The 17,987-nt window shown below is 51.0% G+C and overlaps 1 protein-coding gene across 7 annotated transcripts in view; it reads right to left on the bottom strand.

Moving 5' to 3' along the window:
• Positions 1-17,987, bottom strand: part of Arrb1 (arrestin beta 1) — an 88,584-nt gene that overhangs the window by 33,561 nt on the left and 37,036 nt on the right. For 4 of the 7 annotated variants that reach the window (XM_045144916.1, XM_045144918.1, XM_045144919.1 and 1 more), the window contains exon 1: positions 370-512. The exons of 2 other annotated variants lie outside the window; for them this stretch is intronic. In XM_045144916.1, the coding sequence (XP_045000851.1) occupies positions 370-425 (56 nt within the window). In that variant the 5' untranslated portion in view covers positions 426-512. Of the gene's footprint in view, positions 1-369; positions 513-9,789; positions 9,946-17,987 lie in introns of those variants that run through there. One more of the 7 variants, XM_045144921.1, reaches the window with a different exon arrangement.

Below are 17,987 nucleotides of genomic sequence, written 5' to 3'. Positions count from 1 at the left end.
AACTCCATCGCACCAATTCCTCCATGAAACTCCACTGGCTTCTGGCCCCCAACACTTTCAGAAAAGTGACCCCTGTGAGGTGTTCCCAATTTCCTAGACTTATGTGTGCCACACCACCCAAGACAGACAGCTCTACCTGTGAGTTACATGCACCAAAATATTCCCAAGCCCCTGGTCAAAGCTAACCTTGCAGGTGTAAGCGGCTGCATGTGGTTCACCACCCCCCCCAAAAGCCCTATGCTCCCACAACTGTTCCTCAGCCTCAGCCTCCCCCCAAAAGAGAAATAAAGGGTTCTGGGCTGATTAAGGCTCCAGGTAGCTCAAGAGAAAGAGCATGGAGTGCTGCTATAAAGGAGGTAAATTTCTCACGGGAAGGATGCGCAGGCAGGACGCAATGGGGCTGGAGGCAAAAACGGGGACGCCATCAGGGTGTCAGGCTGCTGCTCCCCGTCTCCTTCGGAGGCCGCATGCTCTCTGGGCCCGGCCGCAGGGCCGTCTGTGCGGCTGCTCCATTGTCTCAGTGGACCAGCTCGCTCTGCTTACTCGGCTTTTTCTCCCCCCCCCCCCCATCCTTTTGGCTGGCATGTGACTCACACTCCAAACCTGTTTCTACTTTGTCTCCCGCACAGCTTCCCCGCTGCTCACTGGCTGAATGGCCCAGTTCCAAATTCCCAGGAGAAGAATCTGATTGGTCAGGTTCAGTTAGGTGTTCTGCCCCTGGTCCAATCATCTATGCCTAGCATGTGTCAAATGGTCCATTAGGGCATCTTGTAAGGTGGGATTTTTCCAAGCCAGAGGTCACAACCTCACTAGTTGATAAGGAAATCAACTTAAGAAGATTATTTTTATTTTTGAGATTTTCGTGAAAGAGAAGAATAGAAGCACCCAATGATATGTAGCAATGATAACAGAAATCACTATAGACAATAGATATCACTGTATTCACTGTATCCTGTTTCCCTCTTAAGACAGAGTATGGTGGGCATCGTAGGCATGCCCATGTGGCTTGCTCTGGCCAATGAAATAAGGCAAAGGTATGGCAAGCCATGTCAAGGCAGATGTGCCAGAAATACTGGTACCAAGTGGTTGGTGTTCATTTTCTACGGCTGCTATAAAAAAAAAAAAAATACCACAAATTCAGTAGCTTTCTACAATACAAATTTATTATTTTACAGATCTTCAGTTCAAAGTGGGCCTCCTCAGGCTAAGATCAAGGCATCAGAAGATCTCTGTTCTTTCGAGAAGTTGTAGAAATCAATCTGTTTCCCTGCCCTCTCCAGTTTCTAGATCCCTGCCCTCCCTGGCTTCTAGAAGTTGCCTTTTCTGTCTGACAACTCCTTCTTCCACCTTCAAAGCCAGCAAGACTGGATAGAGCTCTCACCACTCCACCTCCCTCAGATCACCTCTTGTGCCACGCTCTTCAACTTTAAAAATACATGCATACATACATACATACATACATACATACATACATACATGTATGTATTTTTTTTTCAAGCGAACAAGCAAGCAAGAGACAAAGAGACAGAGAGAGAAGAGAGAGAATTGGGGCACCAGGGCCTCAGCCACTGCACTGGAACTCCAGACGCTTGCACCACCTAGTGGGCATGTGTGACCCTGCGCTTGCCTCACCTTTGTATGTCTGGCTAATGTGGGATCTGGAGAGTAGAACATGGGTCCTTAGGCTTCGCAGGCAAGCGCCTTAACCACTAAGCCATCTCTCCAGTTCCACTGTCTTCCACTTTATTTTTTATTTATTTTATTTTATTTTATTTTTTTGTTTTTCGAGGAAGGGTTTCACTCTAGCTCAGGCTGACCTGAAATTCACCATGTAGTCTCAAGGTGGCCTCACGGTGACCTTCCTACCTCTGCCTCCCGAGCGCTGGGATTAAAGGCGTGCGCCACCACGCCCGGCTCTCTTCCACGTTTAAAGACCCTTGAGATGACACTGGAGACCCATCTGAGGAATCCAGAACGATGCACCTTTTTATTTATTTTTATTCTTATTTATTTATTTATGAGAAAGAGTGAATGGGCACACCAGGGCCTCTAGCCCACGAACTCCAGACTCATGTGCCGCCATGTGAATCTGACTTATGTGGACTCTGGGGAGTCAAATCTGGGTCCTTGGGCTTCGCAGGCAAGTGCCTTAACTGCTAAGCCATGTAAGAATGATGACCACCATCCAGTCCACTTTCCTTCCAAGCCTGGCACCTCGCTGAGTGTGCCTCCCTTGTTGTATTGTTCCATCTAAGTATTTTCCATCTTGCAGAGTAGAAACTCAACACTCAGAGAGACCCCTGATAACTCAATAAGGCCACAAGGAAGTATCGGGAAACACAGGAGTTCTCCTGCAGGATGTGACTGAGACGAAATATGTCAAAATCAGAAAACCCCTCCTGAACAGGCTATGGAGCCCACTGCCAGGAATCGGGAGAGCGTTGGTGTCACATGGCAACTTTCTCCCATTTGAAAGCAGTCGACAACCATTGTCAGCTTATCAAAAGCAGCTGGGACCACTCGCAAGACAGTCTCAGGACTGTTGACGTTCTCCCACAGGAGGAAGGGTGTGGGGAAGGTCTTCAGAGCTCAGGTGCCCCCTGTGCCAGCTGCCTGCAGTAATGTATGAGGTCTGAGGACGGGCAGAGCATATAGAGTGTAAAAGATCAAGGTGGGCAACTCCATCTAATGCAGTGATGGGGAGGTCATCGTCCATTCTGGCATGACACTTGTCAACATTACAGCTACTTTGGGGTCTCCACGCTCCTGTAGGGAACCCTTCACTGAGGCCCTGTAAGGAACCCCAATCAACTCATCGGTTCACCAAAACTGGTTTGTTGCAGCCACGCTTCGGTCTGTCGTCTGTGCCCTGACTGGAGTGAACAGGCGCGTGTTCACGTCTGCCCAGGAGGAACGTTTCATACAACTGGCAACAATTCAATCGAGGGCTGGGGTGATGGCTCAGGGGTAAAAGCATTTGCTGTACAAACACGGGGAGCTGAGCTTGATCCCTGGCGCCGAGTAAAAAGCTAGGCATGGAAGCCGGACGTGGTGGTGCATGCTTTTAATCCCAGCACTTGGGAGGCAGAGGTAGGAGGGTCGCCAGGAGTTCGAGGCCACCATGAGAATACAGAGTGAATTCCAGGTCAGCCCGGGCTAGAGTGAGACCCTACCTCGAAAACAAAACAAACAAACAAAAAAGCTAGACATGGCCATGCATGCCTATAACCCCAGTCCTGACACAGGTGGAAACAGGGGAATTGCTGGTGTTCGCTGGTCAGCTGACCATGGAAGCCAACAGCTCCAGGTTGAATGAGAGACTCTGTCTCAAGGAGACAAAGTGGAAGAGAGGGGTAAAGGAGGGTGCCCAACATTACCCTCTGGCACAGGGCATGCCCATCTATACACACATCTTGTAGACCACATGCACACAAAAATAAATAAAAATTAAGATTTTAAAAATATTCCATTGACCCAATGAACATGGGAAGACCTTTAGTAGCCATTCAACCTTCAGCCAACATTGGAAAACTTCCAGGAGATGTCTGCTCTAACTCATCTACTCCTCCAGCAACGCCCTAAGGACCACCAGTCCTCCTATTTGACAGCAAGGGAGCTGCAACACAGAGACAGGAAGTAATTTTCCTTAAATTGCACAGTAAGAAAGGGAAGGATCAGGACCCAAGAGATGGCTCAGTGGTAAAGGCGTTTGCCTGCAAAGCCTAAGGACCTAAGTTCGAGTCCCTAGTACCCACATAAAAGCCAGATGCATAAACTGGTGCGTGAATCTGCAATCTGTTTGCAGTGGCTGGAGGCTCTGGCACGCCCATTCTGTCTGTCTGTCTGTCTTTCTTCTTTCTCTCTCTGCTTGCAAGTAAATAAATAAATTTTTAAAAAGAAAGGGATGGGCTGGAGAGATGGCTCCGTGGTGAGATGCTTGCCTGCAAAGCCTAACAACCTGGGTTCAAATCCCCAGTGCCCATGTAAAGCCAGATGCACAAATGAAGCGTGAATCCAGAGTTCATTTGCAAATGGCTGGAGGTCTTGGTGCATCCATTCATATTCTCTCTCTCTCTCCCCTTTGTAAATAAGTGAAATATTAAAAAAATAAAAGAAAAGAAAGGGAAGGATTAAATACTAGAGCTCAGACACTAAACTCGAGAGCCACCTGTTTTTTTCCCCCTTGAAGCAGTCTCACATAGCAAGGATGAACTTGAACTCTATAACCTCTTACTTCCAGCTCCCAAGTCCTTGAATTAGAGCACGCGCCTCCACGCCCATCTGAAACCACGCTGTTAACCACTCCCAATATCGCGAGACTGGTGGGGTCTTTGTGGTTGGGCCAATAAGGAAGGCTTCAGATAGCTATGGAGGATCTAAACAGACCCAGAGATGAGGTGATTGGGTGCTTGGGAGCTGGCTAGAGTGTCCCCAGTGCCTAGAAGGACTCCAGATCTGGAGGCTCAGCTAGAGGAGGGTTCATTATCCCCCACAGGTAGTCACAGAGCCTCATCACGTGCTGCTGTGGGCTAGCTCACTGGGTACGAGGCTGTGAAGAGCCTTGCATGCCAGGCTAAGGCACCTGGACCATCCAGGAGGTGGTGGGGAGCCATGGCAATTGAAGGGAGGGAGGGAAGGAGGGAGGGAGGGAAGGAGGAAGGGAGGGAAGGAGAGAGGGAGGGAGGGGGCAATGTCTGCCCAGACACAAAGTTGTTGTGTCCTGGTCCTGATGGCAACCCTAACTCAACCAGGTAGGGTGGGATCTGTGGGGGGCGGGGGGCATTCCCTCTCAGATGCAGCCGCCCTACATTCTGACCCACTTTCTGAGGTGTGAGAACAGCCATCAGGGAGCCGGAAGGCGTGAGGAGCAGGTGGCGGTGGCAGTCAAGAGGCTCAGAGAGTCACATTCCCCCTGGGCCGAGTTGTTTGTGGCAGGGCTCGACCGCTGTGCCAGGTCTCCCTCGCTCACGTGCTCTGCCCACCTGCTTCTCAGGTCAGCCCGGGCAGGGAACGTCACCCCGTCTAATAGATCTCTTAATTGTGGCGGACAAGGATGGAGGGGCCACAGCACCTCTGCATCAGTTCTCTGATGAAGAACGGAAGTAAAGGGGCACAGTGTCTCCCATTGGGGCCAGGAGATGGCTCAGGTTTGCCACTGGGCCCTGGCAAGCCTGGGGCAAGCACCCTAGGCTTTTACGTCCTGCCTCTGGTCACAGGCCTATTCAAAACCCCACCATGGGCAGGGCAGATGGCTCAGCCGGTAGGAATGCATGCTGTGCAAGCACAGGGACCTGAACTCAATCCCCAGAAAAACCTGTGACCCTCCTCGCTCATGGATGAGGGAGAGGGAGACTGGAGGATCACTAGGGCTCACTGGTCAGCCAGTCTAACAAAAATAGTGAGCTCAGCCGGGCGTGGTGGCGCACGCCTTTAATCCCAGCACTCGGGAGGCAGAGGTAGGAGGATCACAGTGAGTTCGAGGCCAACATGAGACTCCTAGTGAATCCCAGGTCAGCCTGGGCTAGGGCTTGAAAAACCAAAAAGAAAAAAAAAAAAGGCCTGAAGATTGTTGGTGGTGGTTGTGTGACTTCAGCTGGTGGAGGGGTGATCCTCCCTCTCTCCCTGGCCCATCCCCTCCTTAACTCTCCCAACTGCAATTTTCTTGCTTTATATAGTCCCCCATCCACCAGCTTCCCATGACGCTTTGTGTCTCCTCCCCTCCCTCCGTCTCTCACTTCCCTCCTTTTCTTCCCTTCCTCTAATCATCAGAACTCTGGACACTGTTGTGACATTCCGTGACACAGGCCCAGGTGCCCTGTGTGCGGCCCCCTACCGCACCTACAGTCTGGATGGGGTGAGGAGGGCAGACAATGCGCAAAGAAATCTCAGGCTCCTCTGCCAGCCCAGGGGGAGGGTGGGGACAGTTGGCTACAATGGGCTCCAGGCACTTCAGCTCCCTTCACTCCCCTCCCCCCAGGGTGCCCTCAGCATCCACACAGACCTACACTAGCTTCTCCTTAGTATAACGCCACTGACAGACGGACGGACAGAAAGGGAGACAGGGGACGGGAAGGGTGACAGAGGGTAGCCGCTGCCTCCTCCTTCCCAGGTTATTTTCCTTCACACACACTAGGTGATTAACAGATATTCTGAATGAGCACAAATGAGCGAGGCTCTGAGGTCAAGGCCCAGAAACATGGGACCTGAGCCAAGCAGTAAATTAAGAGGTGGCCACTGGACCACCAGGATGAGCTGGAAGAGACACAGCTTACCAAGGCCAAGAGAAGCAGAGAGACCACACACAAGATGGCCCTTCATTTTCCCAGTGGGAAGATTTTATGCTACTTCCTAGTATTTTTGTTATTCTTGTTGTTTTGAGACAGGGTCTCACGTAGCCCAGGCCCACCTCGAACTCACTATACAACTGAAGCTGGCTCTGAACTTCCAATCTTCCTGCCTCAGCCTCCCGAATGATAGGATTACAGACATGCACCCTGGCAGATTTAATTTGAAGGATTGTTTTGTTTTGGCTTTTTGCCAATGTGAATGTGTAATTTCAGGTGATAGAATAACAATTTGAAGTATACTGAACTAATACATGAATTCAAGCGTGATGGCACACGCCTTTAATCCCAGCACTTGGGAGGCAAAGGTAGGAGGATCGCTATGAGTTCGAGGCCACCCTGAGACTATATAGTGAATTACAGGTCAGCCTGGGCTACAGTGAGACCCTACCTAAAAAAAAACATCTGGGTGTGGTGCCGCATGTCTTTAATCCCAGCACTCGGGAGGCAAAGGTAGGAGGATCACTGTGAGTTTGAGGTCAGCCTGAGACTACATAGTGAATTTCAGGACAGCCTGGATTAGAGTGAGACCCCACCTTGAAAAAAAACCACCAAAAAAAAATTTTTAATAAGATAAAATATGAATTCAGAAATATTACTTTCTTCCTGTTCACACTTTCATAAGATGTCACAGGGAATCCAGAGTGGGGGCTCCTCTCTATCTGTGGCAGAGAGGAAGCTGAGTCCTCTGCCGCCAAGGCCTTTATGTGGCCTGAGGTGTAAGGCCTGAAGAACAGCTCCTTTCCTGAGAAAGAAGTTGGCCCTATATTTAGCAAGACACGGTACCCATGCCGAGTTGGAGCTGGACTCTTTTCTTTTAATTTATTTAATTTATTTATTTATTTGAGAGAGAGAGAGAAAGAAGCAAATAAAAAGAAAGAGAGAGTGGGTATGCCAGGGCTTCTAACCACTGCAAACAAACTCCAGATACATGCACCACCTCATGCATCTCGCTTACGTGAGTCTTGGGGAATCAAACCTGGGTCCTTAGGCTTCACAAGCAAGTGCCTTAATGGCTAAGCCATCTCTCCAGCCCCAGAGCTGGCTTCTTCTTTTTTTTTTTTTTTAAGTGTTTTTGATGTTTTATTTTTATTTATTTATTTGAGAGAGAGAGAGAGAGAATGGGTTCACTAGGGCCTCCAGCCAGGGAAAATGAGCCCCTGGCTTCTTAAGAGCTGACTGTCATCAGATTTTTAGGAATTTTTGAGCTAATTGTCATTACACAGTCATTAGCAATAGTTCTCAACTGACAGTGAGTTTGGGAGCATTAGCATGTCTGGAGACATTATGGAGATTATGATGTGGCATCCATGGGCCAGGGCCACTGCCTGCACAATGCGCAGGGCAGACCCAGCAAAAGATCCATAGTTTCCATGTCAAGAAATCTTAGGGGTGGGCTGGAGAGATGGCTTAGTGGTTAAGCGCTTGCCTGTGAAACCTAAGGACCCCAGTTCGAGGCTGGATTCCCCAGGACCCACATTAGCCAGATTCACAAGGGGGCACGCACGTCTGGAGTTCGTTTGCAGTGGCTGGAGGCCCTGGAGCGCCCATTCTCTCTCTGGATCTGCCTCTTTCTCTCTCTGTCTGTCGCTCTCAAATAAATAAGTAAATAAATAAAATTAAAAACAAAAAAGGAAAGAAAAGAAAAAGAAATCCTAGGGGGTGGAGAGATGGCTTAACGGTTAAGGCATTTGCCTGCAAAGCCAAAAGACCCAGGTTTGATTCCCCAGGACCCACGTAATCCAGATGCACAGGTGGCGCCTAGAGGTCATTTGCAGCGGTTGAAGACCCTGGCATGCCCATTCTCTCTCCCTCTATCTGCTTCTTTCTCTCCCTCTCTAAAAAAAATCCTTAGTAGATTATGATAGAAACAAAGAAGACCTACTCACCCCATCACTTAGGCATCACTTTACTGAATTTCCCTTCTGCTCTTGAGGTTAGCTGTGTTTTCTGTGTCCCGTGGCAGGAACACGAAGGAATACTAACGCCAGTGCCTTCCTCTCAACTCCATGCTCAAAGGTAGAGTGAACCATGGTGGGAGAATTTATACCACAGAAACCAGTAAAGGCCACAATCCTCCCACCTTCCTTTTCTTCCACAGTGCCAGTGGTTCCAGGAGCAACACTGGGTATAGCCCCAAGAAAAGGAGAGCCCCAAGACTGGGTAACCCACTCCCTCTAGCTCCAGCACAGGTGGGTGATCAGACACTGGCTCGTGAGGACCAGGTCACAGCTATGTGGAAACATACACACACACACACACACAGCACCATACATCTAAACACATGCCTACACCACACATATACAGAAAGCACACAAACAGCAGATACCCTTCCACGCCCACAGACACACACCAAACAACCACAAACACACTACCTGTTACACTTATGTACACGTACATGTCACAGAAGTGTGCATACTGTACACGCTTCATACCTCACATCACAGATGCACCAGACACTTAAACATACCACGGACATGGCAAGCTTAGAGCATGCTCACAAATGCTAAACAGGCAACACCTTCAACCCATCCACACGTGTCAGCCACATACCACATACACACACGGGTACTTCCATAGTAGCTCTTCATCCAGCAAAGGAATAATTGTAATGATGAGAGAGAGAGAGAAAGAGGGCTGGAGGAATGGCTTAGCGGTTAAGGCATTTGCCTGCAAAGCCAAAGGACCCAGGTTCGATTCTCCAGGACCCACGTTAGCCAGATGTACAAGGGGGACACAAGCGTCTGGAGTTCGTTTGCAGTGGCTGGAGGCCCTGGCATGCCCATTCCCTTCCCCCTCTCCCTCTTTCTCTGTCAAATAAATAAATATTTTAAAAAGAAAGAAAGAAAGCCAGCTAGCCATTCTGCCTGGCTGCCCTCTCCCATGTCTGAGTACTGTCGCTCCCTCCTCATCCTCTGTGGTTCACCCCTCTCCACCACTCTCTCCCCACTTTCCCTGTCCCCACACTCAACCTGCCAAGATGAAAATCTCAACCGCCCCCTCCCGCCCCCCCTCCCCCGCCCAGGAGCACCATGCTCAGTGCCCCTGGAAGCCCTGACCAAGCAGTTCCTCGGTTCTCTTCTGTGGCCAGACCCCAGGGGTTCCAGAACTGAATGGGCCTCTGCCCTTTCCCAGAGCCCACGACAAGCTGAACCCTGCAGATTCCACCAGCCAGAGCAGTTCAGCTGACACCACACAGCTGAGCCCAAATCTCCACCTCCAGCTATATCCTCTGACCCACGCCCACCATGCTCAGAGTATCACCACTTGGAGGTCCCTCAAGGTCTCAGACAAATCCCAAGCCAACTTCCTGCCCATCCCAGAGATGGCACACAGGAAGTGCTGAGTGCACATCTCGGAGATCAAGGAATAATGATGCCAATGCAGAGAGAGAGAGAGAGAGAGGAGAACAGCAGCTTCTAAGCCCACAGATGGGAAGTCTTACCCCATTTTGCAGATGCAAGCCCCGAGACTCGGCAGTACCACAGTGCCAGCCCAGGAAAGATCAGAGCAAGGGCAAAAGCGCCCTGGAACCCTGGTAACCTGTAAGACCCAGAGCTGGGTGGCTACAGACAGCAGCAGCCAGGCCAGGCTGGCCCTGCTGATGGCTCTCTCCAGCCTGGGTGAGGGTCACTTACAAAGAAAAGGAAAAGGCGTTCCTGATAGCATCCTGTTTCCTTTCCTCCTCTGGCCTTCTCGAGCCATGGAGGGCGGATGTCTCTGGGCTGGCAGCATTTGGCTGATGTATGGACACCCACTGGCACGTGTCTTCCTGAGTCTCTTACCTCTAACCCTGCAGAGGCTGCAGGGAGATGGGCTCCTTGGAGTGACCCAGCCCAGGATGCCTCACCCCTAATCCTTGGCAGATCCCATCACAGCTAGCACCTCCTGTCCCTGAGTCTGTCGTGAAGGCTCCTCACCTCCCCCATGAAGCCTTCCTTGTCACCTCCACTTGCTGCAGGAGTCCTTCTGGAGTCCACTATCCTCTCTTCTGACCACTCTACAGCAGCTCATCTCACTCCGTGCCTCCTGCCTGTGGGACCTGGACTCTCCGAGTCAGGCAGGGAAGCCAGTACCAGAGGCTGAGGTTTCTTAAGTGAGAGGTCAAATGTGCCTGTCCCATCAAACAGGGGTTCTTCATGAAGGTGGAGGCCAGGTGTAAACAGGGATCTCCCCAAGGGTTGTGGGCCATGCCTTCTCCATCAGACTGGAGGCTCCTGAAGGAAAAAGGGCACACCTTCTTCCTCAGACAAGAGAATTATGTCCACTTGGTATGAGAGGGAGTCCCAGGGAACAGAAGCCAAGTCCCCCTGTCACACAGGAGTCCTTCTGGCAAGACAAGGAGCTCCCAAAGAATCCCCACTTGCAGCCAGCACCCCAGTTCCTGGAATAGATTTCAGCTCAGTTTAAGAGGGTGGGCTCCCCTCTAGGGTGGAATGGGAGGAGCCCTGCTCACATCATCCTCTGTACAGGGTACCATGCCAATTTCCCATCCATGGTCCCATGCCAACCTCCCATCCATGGTCCAATGCCAACTTCCCATCTATGGCCTCAGCTCCACTGAAGCTATCATACTTCATTCAGCCATGTGTCTGGGCAGAGGCAATGACCCTCAGTCCAACCAGGGACATCAACTTCTAGAGAGATGACAACTGGGGTAGTCCCTGAGAAGAGGATGCCAGGATGGGCCAGGAACCCTGCTCTGGCCTTCGCGCACCCAAGTACGTGCCTTGGATGAGTCCTTGTGGGCCAAAAGCTTCCCCGCGGCCAGGAATGCCGTCTTTCCATCTCCGAACCACTCTGGCACCCACTCCGGGCTGCACTGACCTGAAGCATCAGGGAGCGTAGACAACAGGACCCTTGCTAGAGAGCAACGCTGCCCCTCCCTGGGTGCTGACCCTGAGCCAGGTCCCAACAGTCTCCACATCACGTTCCCTGCTTGGACCAGCTCCAGAAAGCTGATACTAGTTAGCATCGACCTGCCACAGTGTCACTTTTCTTTTTGAAAAGAAAATTTTTATTTACAACTTCCATAATGACAGACAATAAACCATGATCATTCCTTCCCTCTGCACTTTCCCCTTTGCAACTCCACTCTCCATCATATCCCCTCCCCCTCTCAATCAGTCTCTCTTTTATTTTGATGCCATGATCTTTTCCTCCTCTTATGATGGCCTTGTGTAGGCAGAGTCAGGCACTGTGAGGTCATGGATATCCAGGCCATTTTGTGTCTGGAGGGAGCACGTTGTAAGGAGTCCTACCCTTCCTCTGGCTCTTACATTCTTTCCGTCACCTCTTCCACAATGGCCCCTGAGCCTTGGAAGGTGTGATAGAGATGTTTCAGTGCTGAATGCTCCTCTGCATTGACACCTTTCATTCATGAGCTCAGCCTCACGAGGACCAGGAGCAAGAAGTGGAAACCAAGGCCCAGGGCCCCAGGGTACCGGCAGGGAGCTGCTGAGCCCAGTTGAAATAACCCCAACCAGCCCAGGGCCAGCACCACTGAACTGTCAACTGAACACGTGGTCACTGCAGAGCAAAGAAGTGACCGGGTTCTGGTAACAATCTGGGTGTGTTCTCTTATTCAGAAACTGTCATCCTTACTGCTACCTAAGCACTTGATACAAGCCAGGCATCATCCCAAACACTGCATTAACTCATCTACTGCTCCCAACCCTGTTAGGTAGATACTGTTACCTTGCCCATTCAACATTCAGCTCTTATTATTTACAACTAGAAACTGACATGTGGGCTAAATAAATTCGCCCCAACTTACAGGGTAGGAAATTTAAAATGTAAGCAACTCAGACCAAATTAAGAAGTTGAAAAATGCTACGGGTGCAGTTCAGTGCTAAAGCTTAGCTAGCCCATGGGAGAGCTTGGGCTGGATCCCCAGAGCGATCAAAACTAAAAGAAGAGGAGGAGGAGGAGAAAGAAACTATTAAACATAGTAACAGTGTTTGTGTACTTTAAAAGAATTGGATACATTTAAAAGATACAATTAACCCGAATTATGTCCACACAAAACACATTCACCATAGGGCAAAATATCCAAAACAATAGTATAAACATGTAAAACACATGCTTCTCTAACAAAAAAAAAAAAAAAAACATGCTCCTGTGCATCTTCAAATTATAGTGGGACTGGGGAGATGGCTTAGCGGTTAAGGCGTTTGCCTGCAAAGCCAAAGGATGCCAGTTTGACTCTCACAAGGGGGCGCGTACATCTGGAGTTTGTTTGCAGTGGATGGAGGCCCTAGTGTGCCCATTCTTTCTCTCTCTCCCTCTCTCTCTCTCTCAAATAAATGAATTAATGAATAAATAAATAATATTTAAAATTATGGTAAACGTGTGTGTGTGTGTGTGTGTGTGTGTGTGCTTGAGACAGAGTCTCAATATGTAGTCCTGGCTGGTCTTGAACTAGGGATCCTTCTGCTTGCTGAGAGCTGGGATGGCAAGCATGAGGCACCATACCCAGTCCTTTTGAACCCTATTAATAGATCAGGCACCCCCACATGATTTCATGTTTCATCTTTTGGATAACTCCAGGGGAAAAGTCATCATTCCCATTTAAAAATATTTTTATTTTTATTTATTTATTTGAGAGTGGGGAAAAGGCAGAGTGAGAGAGAGAGAGAATGGGAGCACCAGGGCTTCCAGCCACAGCAAACAAACTCCAGATGCATGTGCCACCTTGTGTATCTGGCTTATATGGGTCCTGGGGAATCGAACTGGGATCCTTTGGCTTTGCAGGCAAGCGCTTTAACCACTAAGCCGTCTCTCCAGCCCCATCATTCCCATTTTACAGATGTAGAAACTGGATCCCAGAGACGAGGTGACAAGCCCGCAGTCCCTCAACTCCCCAAGCCTCTGCTCCTGCCCACACTGACCCGTGAGCTCTCAGAAGGTGGCTCGGGAGGCCCGAGATCCACAAGGCGGGGCCAGCATGGAAGTGTTCAGGCAGCCTGCACTGCAGGAAGCCTGGTCTCAAGCCTTGCCTGCTGGGTGCTCAGGAACAGGTGGGAACACCTCCAGGGAACCATGCTGACCACACAGGAGGCACAGTGAACACAGGGCACGGTCAAGCAGGCCGGTGGCATCATGTACCTGAGAGTCAGCTATCATGAGGCTCTGGCACAGAGCTTGGGCTCAGTAAGTGGCAATACCACTATCAGCACCACAGCAAACAGACTCATCAGGTGGCTGTGGGCAGGTCCCCATCCCTCTTGGCTTCAGCGGGCTCAGCAGCTCTCAGTGGAGTCATGTTACCTGGCAGGAACCTGAACAGCCAAGAGGAGATAATGGGACCAAGGAGTTTGGGAGGAAACCCAGAGAAGCAGGACAAGCCGGAGTTAGGGAACATCTTCAAGAAATGTATGTCTAGGGCTGGAGAGATGGCTTCGCGGTTAAGCGCTTGCCTGTGAAGCCTAAGGACCCCAGTTCGAGGCTCGGTTCCCCAGGTCCCACGTTAGCCAGATGCACAAGGGGGCGCACGCGTCTGGAGTTCGTTTGCAGAGGCTGGAAGCCCTGGCGCGCCCATTCTCTCTCTCTCTCCCTCTACCTGTCTTTCTCTCTGTGTCTGTCGCTCTCAAATAAATAAATAAAAAAAAAATTTAAAAAAAAAAAAAAAAAGAAATGTATGTCCATCGCTTCCAAGAACACAGAGGCCTGAAGATGGGGTGGGTCCCACGAAGGTGGTCAACAGTGGCTACACCCCAGCAAGGCTGTGAGCAGGGCAGAGTGTTCTGAACGCCTCCAAACTTTTTCCCCTGGACTTGGTAATAAGCACCCCCGTGCCCGCTCCAAACCTTCCACCTGCTGCTCCTGTTGTCCCAGAAGAGTTGGCAAGAAGCCTTGCTGGAGGAGCCATGCTGACCCTATCTTAACATGCAGCCTATCTGGAATAGCACCCCCACATCCCCCAACCAGCTCGGGCACCCTGGCCTAGAGATTCAGGCCATTTGCTTCACCTTCTCCTGGGGGAGGAGAGCTGAGCCGGGGGAAACGACGGTGAGATGCAACTGGGAAAGGGTTGAGATCTCTTCGCCTGGCACTCATGTCCCACATGGCACCTTGCCTCGCCTGTCCTTACTTGGATGAGGGAGTGACACAACCTATCTCCTGGGTGTTGGAGGAAGTGAGTAAGATAATGTCTATATACACCAACCACATAAGCCAATTCAATATATTAGAGGATCAGTGCATGGAGAGGCACTAAAAGGAAGAAAGCTAGCCAGCCACAGTGGCGCACACCTTGTATCCCAGCACTCAGGAGGCAGAGGTAGGAGGATCGCCATGAGTTCAAGGACACCTTGAGACTCCATAGTGAATTCCAGGTCAGCCTGGGTTAGAGTGGGACCCTACCTTGAAAAACAACAACAACAAAAACATATATAGGGTTGGAGAGCTAGCTTACAGGTAAAGGTGCTCACCTGCAAAGCCAGAGGAGCCAGGCTCAATTCCCCAGGACCCACATAAGCCAGATGCACAAGATGGTGCATGCATCTAGAGTTTGTCTGCAGCTGCTGGAGGCCCTGGCATGCCCATTCTCTCTTTCTGTCTATGTACCCCCCCCCTCTCTCTCTCACACACACACACACACAAATAAATAAAATATAATATTTTTAAATAAGTAAAATATACATACACACGTGCGCGCACACACACACACATACACACACACACACACACACAGATGGAAAATAGGAATAAAGCTATGGAGGATGCTGCCTTCAAGGAGCTTCCAGTCCAGTAGGGAAAAAAATGTAAATAGTCACCCATGAGCACACCAGTCAGGAAGTGGAACACCTTTCCCTATGTCCCAGCACTGACTTGGCACTCAGTACATCTAGCACTAACTTGGCACTCAGTACATCTAGCACTGACTTGGCACTCAGTACATCTAGCACTGACTTGGCACTCAGTACATCTAGCATGGCCAGGCGGGCTTCCGGGGGAAGTCGGGTGTTCAGTGAGTGACCTCACGGAAAATACTTCCTGCAAGGCTAGCTGGCAACTCCTCCAACACGTTCTTCTCCTTTGACTCCAATTTCAGCTATGGGGACAATTCAAGACCACTGCTGTGGAGTCCTTTGTCCCCATCAGACCCTAGAAGGCCAGCTCTCTAGGGCCTTTGCCAAACCGTTGCAGTCTGACCTCAACAACAGTGACCTTGAGAAGCAGAGGGGTCCGCCATGCGTGAACCGTGCGCACAGGGTTGGGGAGACACAGGCGCATCCCAGCGAGGAGCCTTCCAAAGGCACCAGGGGACCAGGGGAGGGTTACCAAGAGGGCTGGGAAGGCGCTGCCCACTCTTCTGGGATGGACGGGGAATGCTGAGAAAGTTAGAGCGGGCAAGTGGCGCAGAGCCAGGGCTTGGTGATGAAGAGTTTGCCAGTGTGTCAGGCTGTGGAAGATAATGACATTCAAGGGTGTGCAGATGCATGGAGTCATGCTGCCTCACGGAGTGTGCATACCACAACCAGCTCAAATCACTTCCTATTCTCCCCACACCCCCTAATGGTGTGAGACACACACACACACACACACACACACACACACACACGTACTCATACAGGCAAACCACGCAAAAATGAGACCCGCCAATGGATGCCTGGTTTCTGGGTGGAGGGAGGTAGGGTAGAGCCTGGCTGAGACAGTTTCTGTTAATGACAGGCAGGGGACCCCTGTGTTCCTATGCAAGCAGCTCCCCAACCTGACATCTCCCCTCACAGCAGACACACCCAAATTCTGCCAGGCCCTTGGGGCCCCATCAGAAGGGACCCACCCAGGAGGTCAGCCAAGGAGCAGGGCTGCACAAGTCTCCACAAAGGCTGAGGCAGAGCCCTCACTCCAGCTTCTCTGAAGGCTGATAACCTCGACCTCTCTGCTGTCAGCCTGCTCTCTCCCTGTGTATGCACAGGACTGCCAGCCTCTCCCATCTCCTTCCTCCGCCCCTTGCCCTCTCCGGGGAACAGTGAGCTCAGCCTTTCCCATCAGCGTTCCTGGAATGATGGGAAATGCTCCAGGCCGGGAACTAAGAGGAGGCTGCTCCAGGGAGGGAGGAGAGGGGGCGTGCCTGGGATAGGGATCAAGTCTGTACTTCCTGAGCCCCAGACAGATGGCCCGGAGCACAGCCTGTCTGACTGGACCGTTCTCCTCCGCCCAAGCCAGGCTCCAATGGCGAGAGCTGCCTGGGGCTTGATGTACAGATAGATGGAGAGACAAGAGATGGAGGAACTCAGAGGGAGAAGGGTCCCAGGCACTGACTGACATGTCTCAAGCACAACGACCCTGCAAGGTGGGCTGAAACAATACCTTCCAAAGTGCTGCTGTCCTACTTATAAGCTGTGGTGGAGAGACTCTGCCCATGTGGTTTACTTAAGGGTTTTGTGGGAGAGCTTTCTGTACGAAGTGAGTGGGGCCAAGGCAGTCACAGGGTCGGAGAGAAAAAGATAGGTGAGTAGATAGACGTGGTGGTCCATGCCTTTAACCCCAGTACTCGGGAGAGGCAGAGGCAGGAGGAGCAACTGTGAGCTGGAGGTCAGCCCGAGACTCCATAGTGAATTCCAGGTCAGCCTGGGCTAGAGAGAGAACCTACCTCCAAAAAAGAAAAGAAAGAAAAGACAGGTGCAGGTAGCCACACTGGCAGATGCCCAGTTATGGAATATGGGGGCTGGGCCAGGAGCCACACTGCACACAGGGATTTTTTCTAGAAGCGAACAAAAGCAAGGGAATGTATTCTCCCCATGGGGTCTCAGAAGGAATGCAGTCCTGTTGATCCACATGAGGTCTTCCAACCTCCAAAACTGAAAAAGAACATGCCTGCACTGTCCCAAGCCACCAGGGGGGTCAGCCGGCTAGGAACCAAAGCTCAGGGTAGGGTAGGTAGACTTGCTCATGTCCTACATGCTCCCCTCCATACCTCACTGTCCACAGGGAAGCTCTACGCACTCCGTGGGCTCGGCGCCCACCAGCCAGGGCTTCATGAATGCACGATGCCTGTGACAAGCCAAAAACCTTCCCTGCCATCACTGAGAGCTGGGACTGGACCAGGGCTGACCAGAGTTCCATTAGTGCAGCTTCTCCCACAGCACTGGGTGGGGAGTTCACCTCTGCAGCAACGTCTATAATCTCACGTTGCCCCTCAGCCAGTCATTATAAAGCTGTCAGACTTTCTCAGCACACAAGCAAAGCACTTTCTCCCAGCTCTTCACTGCAACCAATCCCAGGACCACCTCCACAGGGGCCAGTTAGATACGTCAACCTCATCCTATATACTTTTATACGCCTTATGGCCTGCATAGGGATGCCAGGTGAGCCCCTCTCCCCCTTAGTTGCCAGGTGTCTCCAGGGACCCACTGCCAGGTCACCCTAAGCCTACCTTTTGGAGCTCCCCCTCAAGAAACCTCCTTGAGCCGGGCGTGGTGGCGCATGCCTTTAATCCCACCACTTGGGAGGCAGAGGTAGGAGGATCGCCATGAGTTCGAGGCCATCCTGAGACTGCATAGTTAATTCTAGGTCAGCCTGGACCAGAGTGAGAGCCTACCTTGAAAAACCAAAAAAGAAAGAAAGAGAGAGAGGAAGGAAGGAAGAAAACGAGTCCTCCATGAGAGTGGAGTTTCAAAGGGGAAAGTGGAGGAG

This window comes from Jaculus jaculus, chromosome 3 (assembly GCF_020740685.1).
Source record: "Jaculus jaculus isolate mJacJac1 chromosome 3, mJacJac1.mat.Y.cur, whole genome shotgun sequence".
Lineage (NCBI taxonomy): Eukaryota > Metazoa > Chordata > Mammalia > Rodentia > Dipodidae > Jaculus > Jaculus jaculus.
This window is presented reverse-complemented; position numbering and strand designations above follow the sequence as displayed.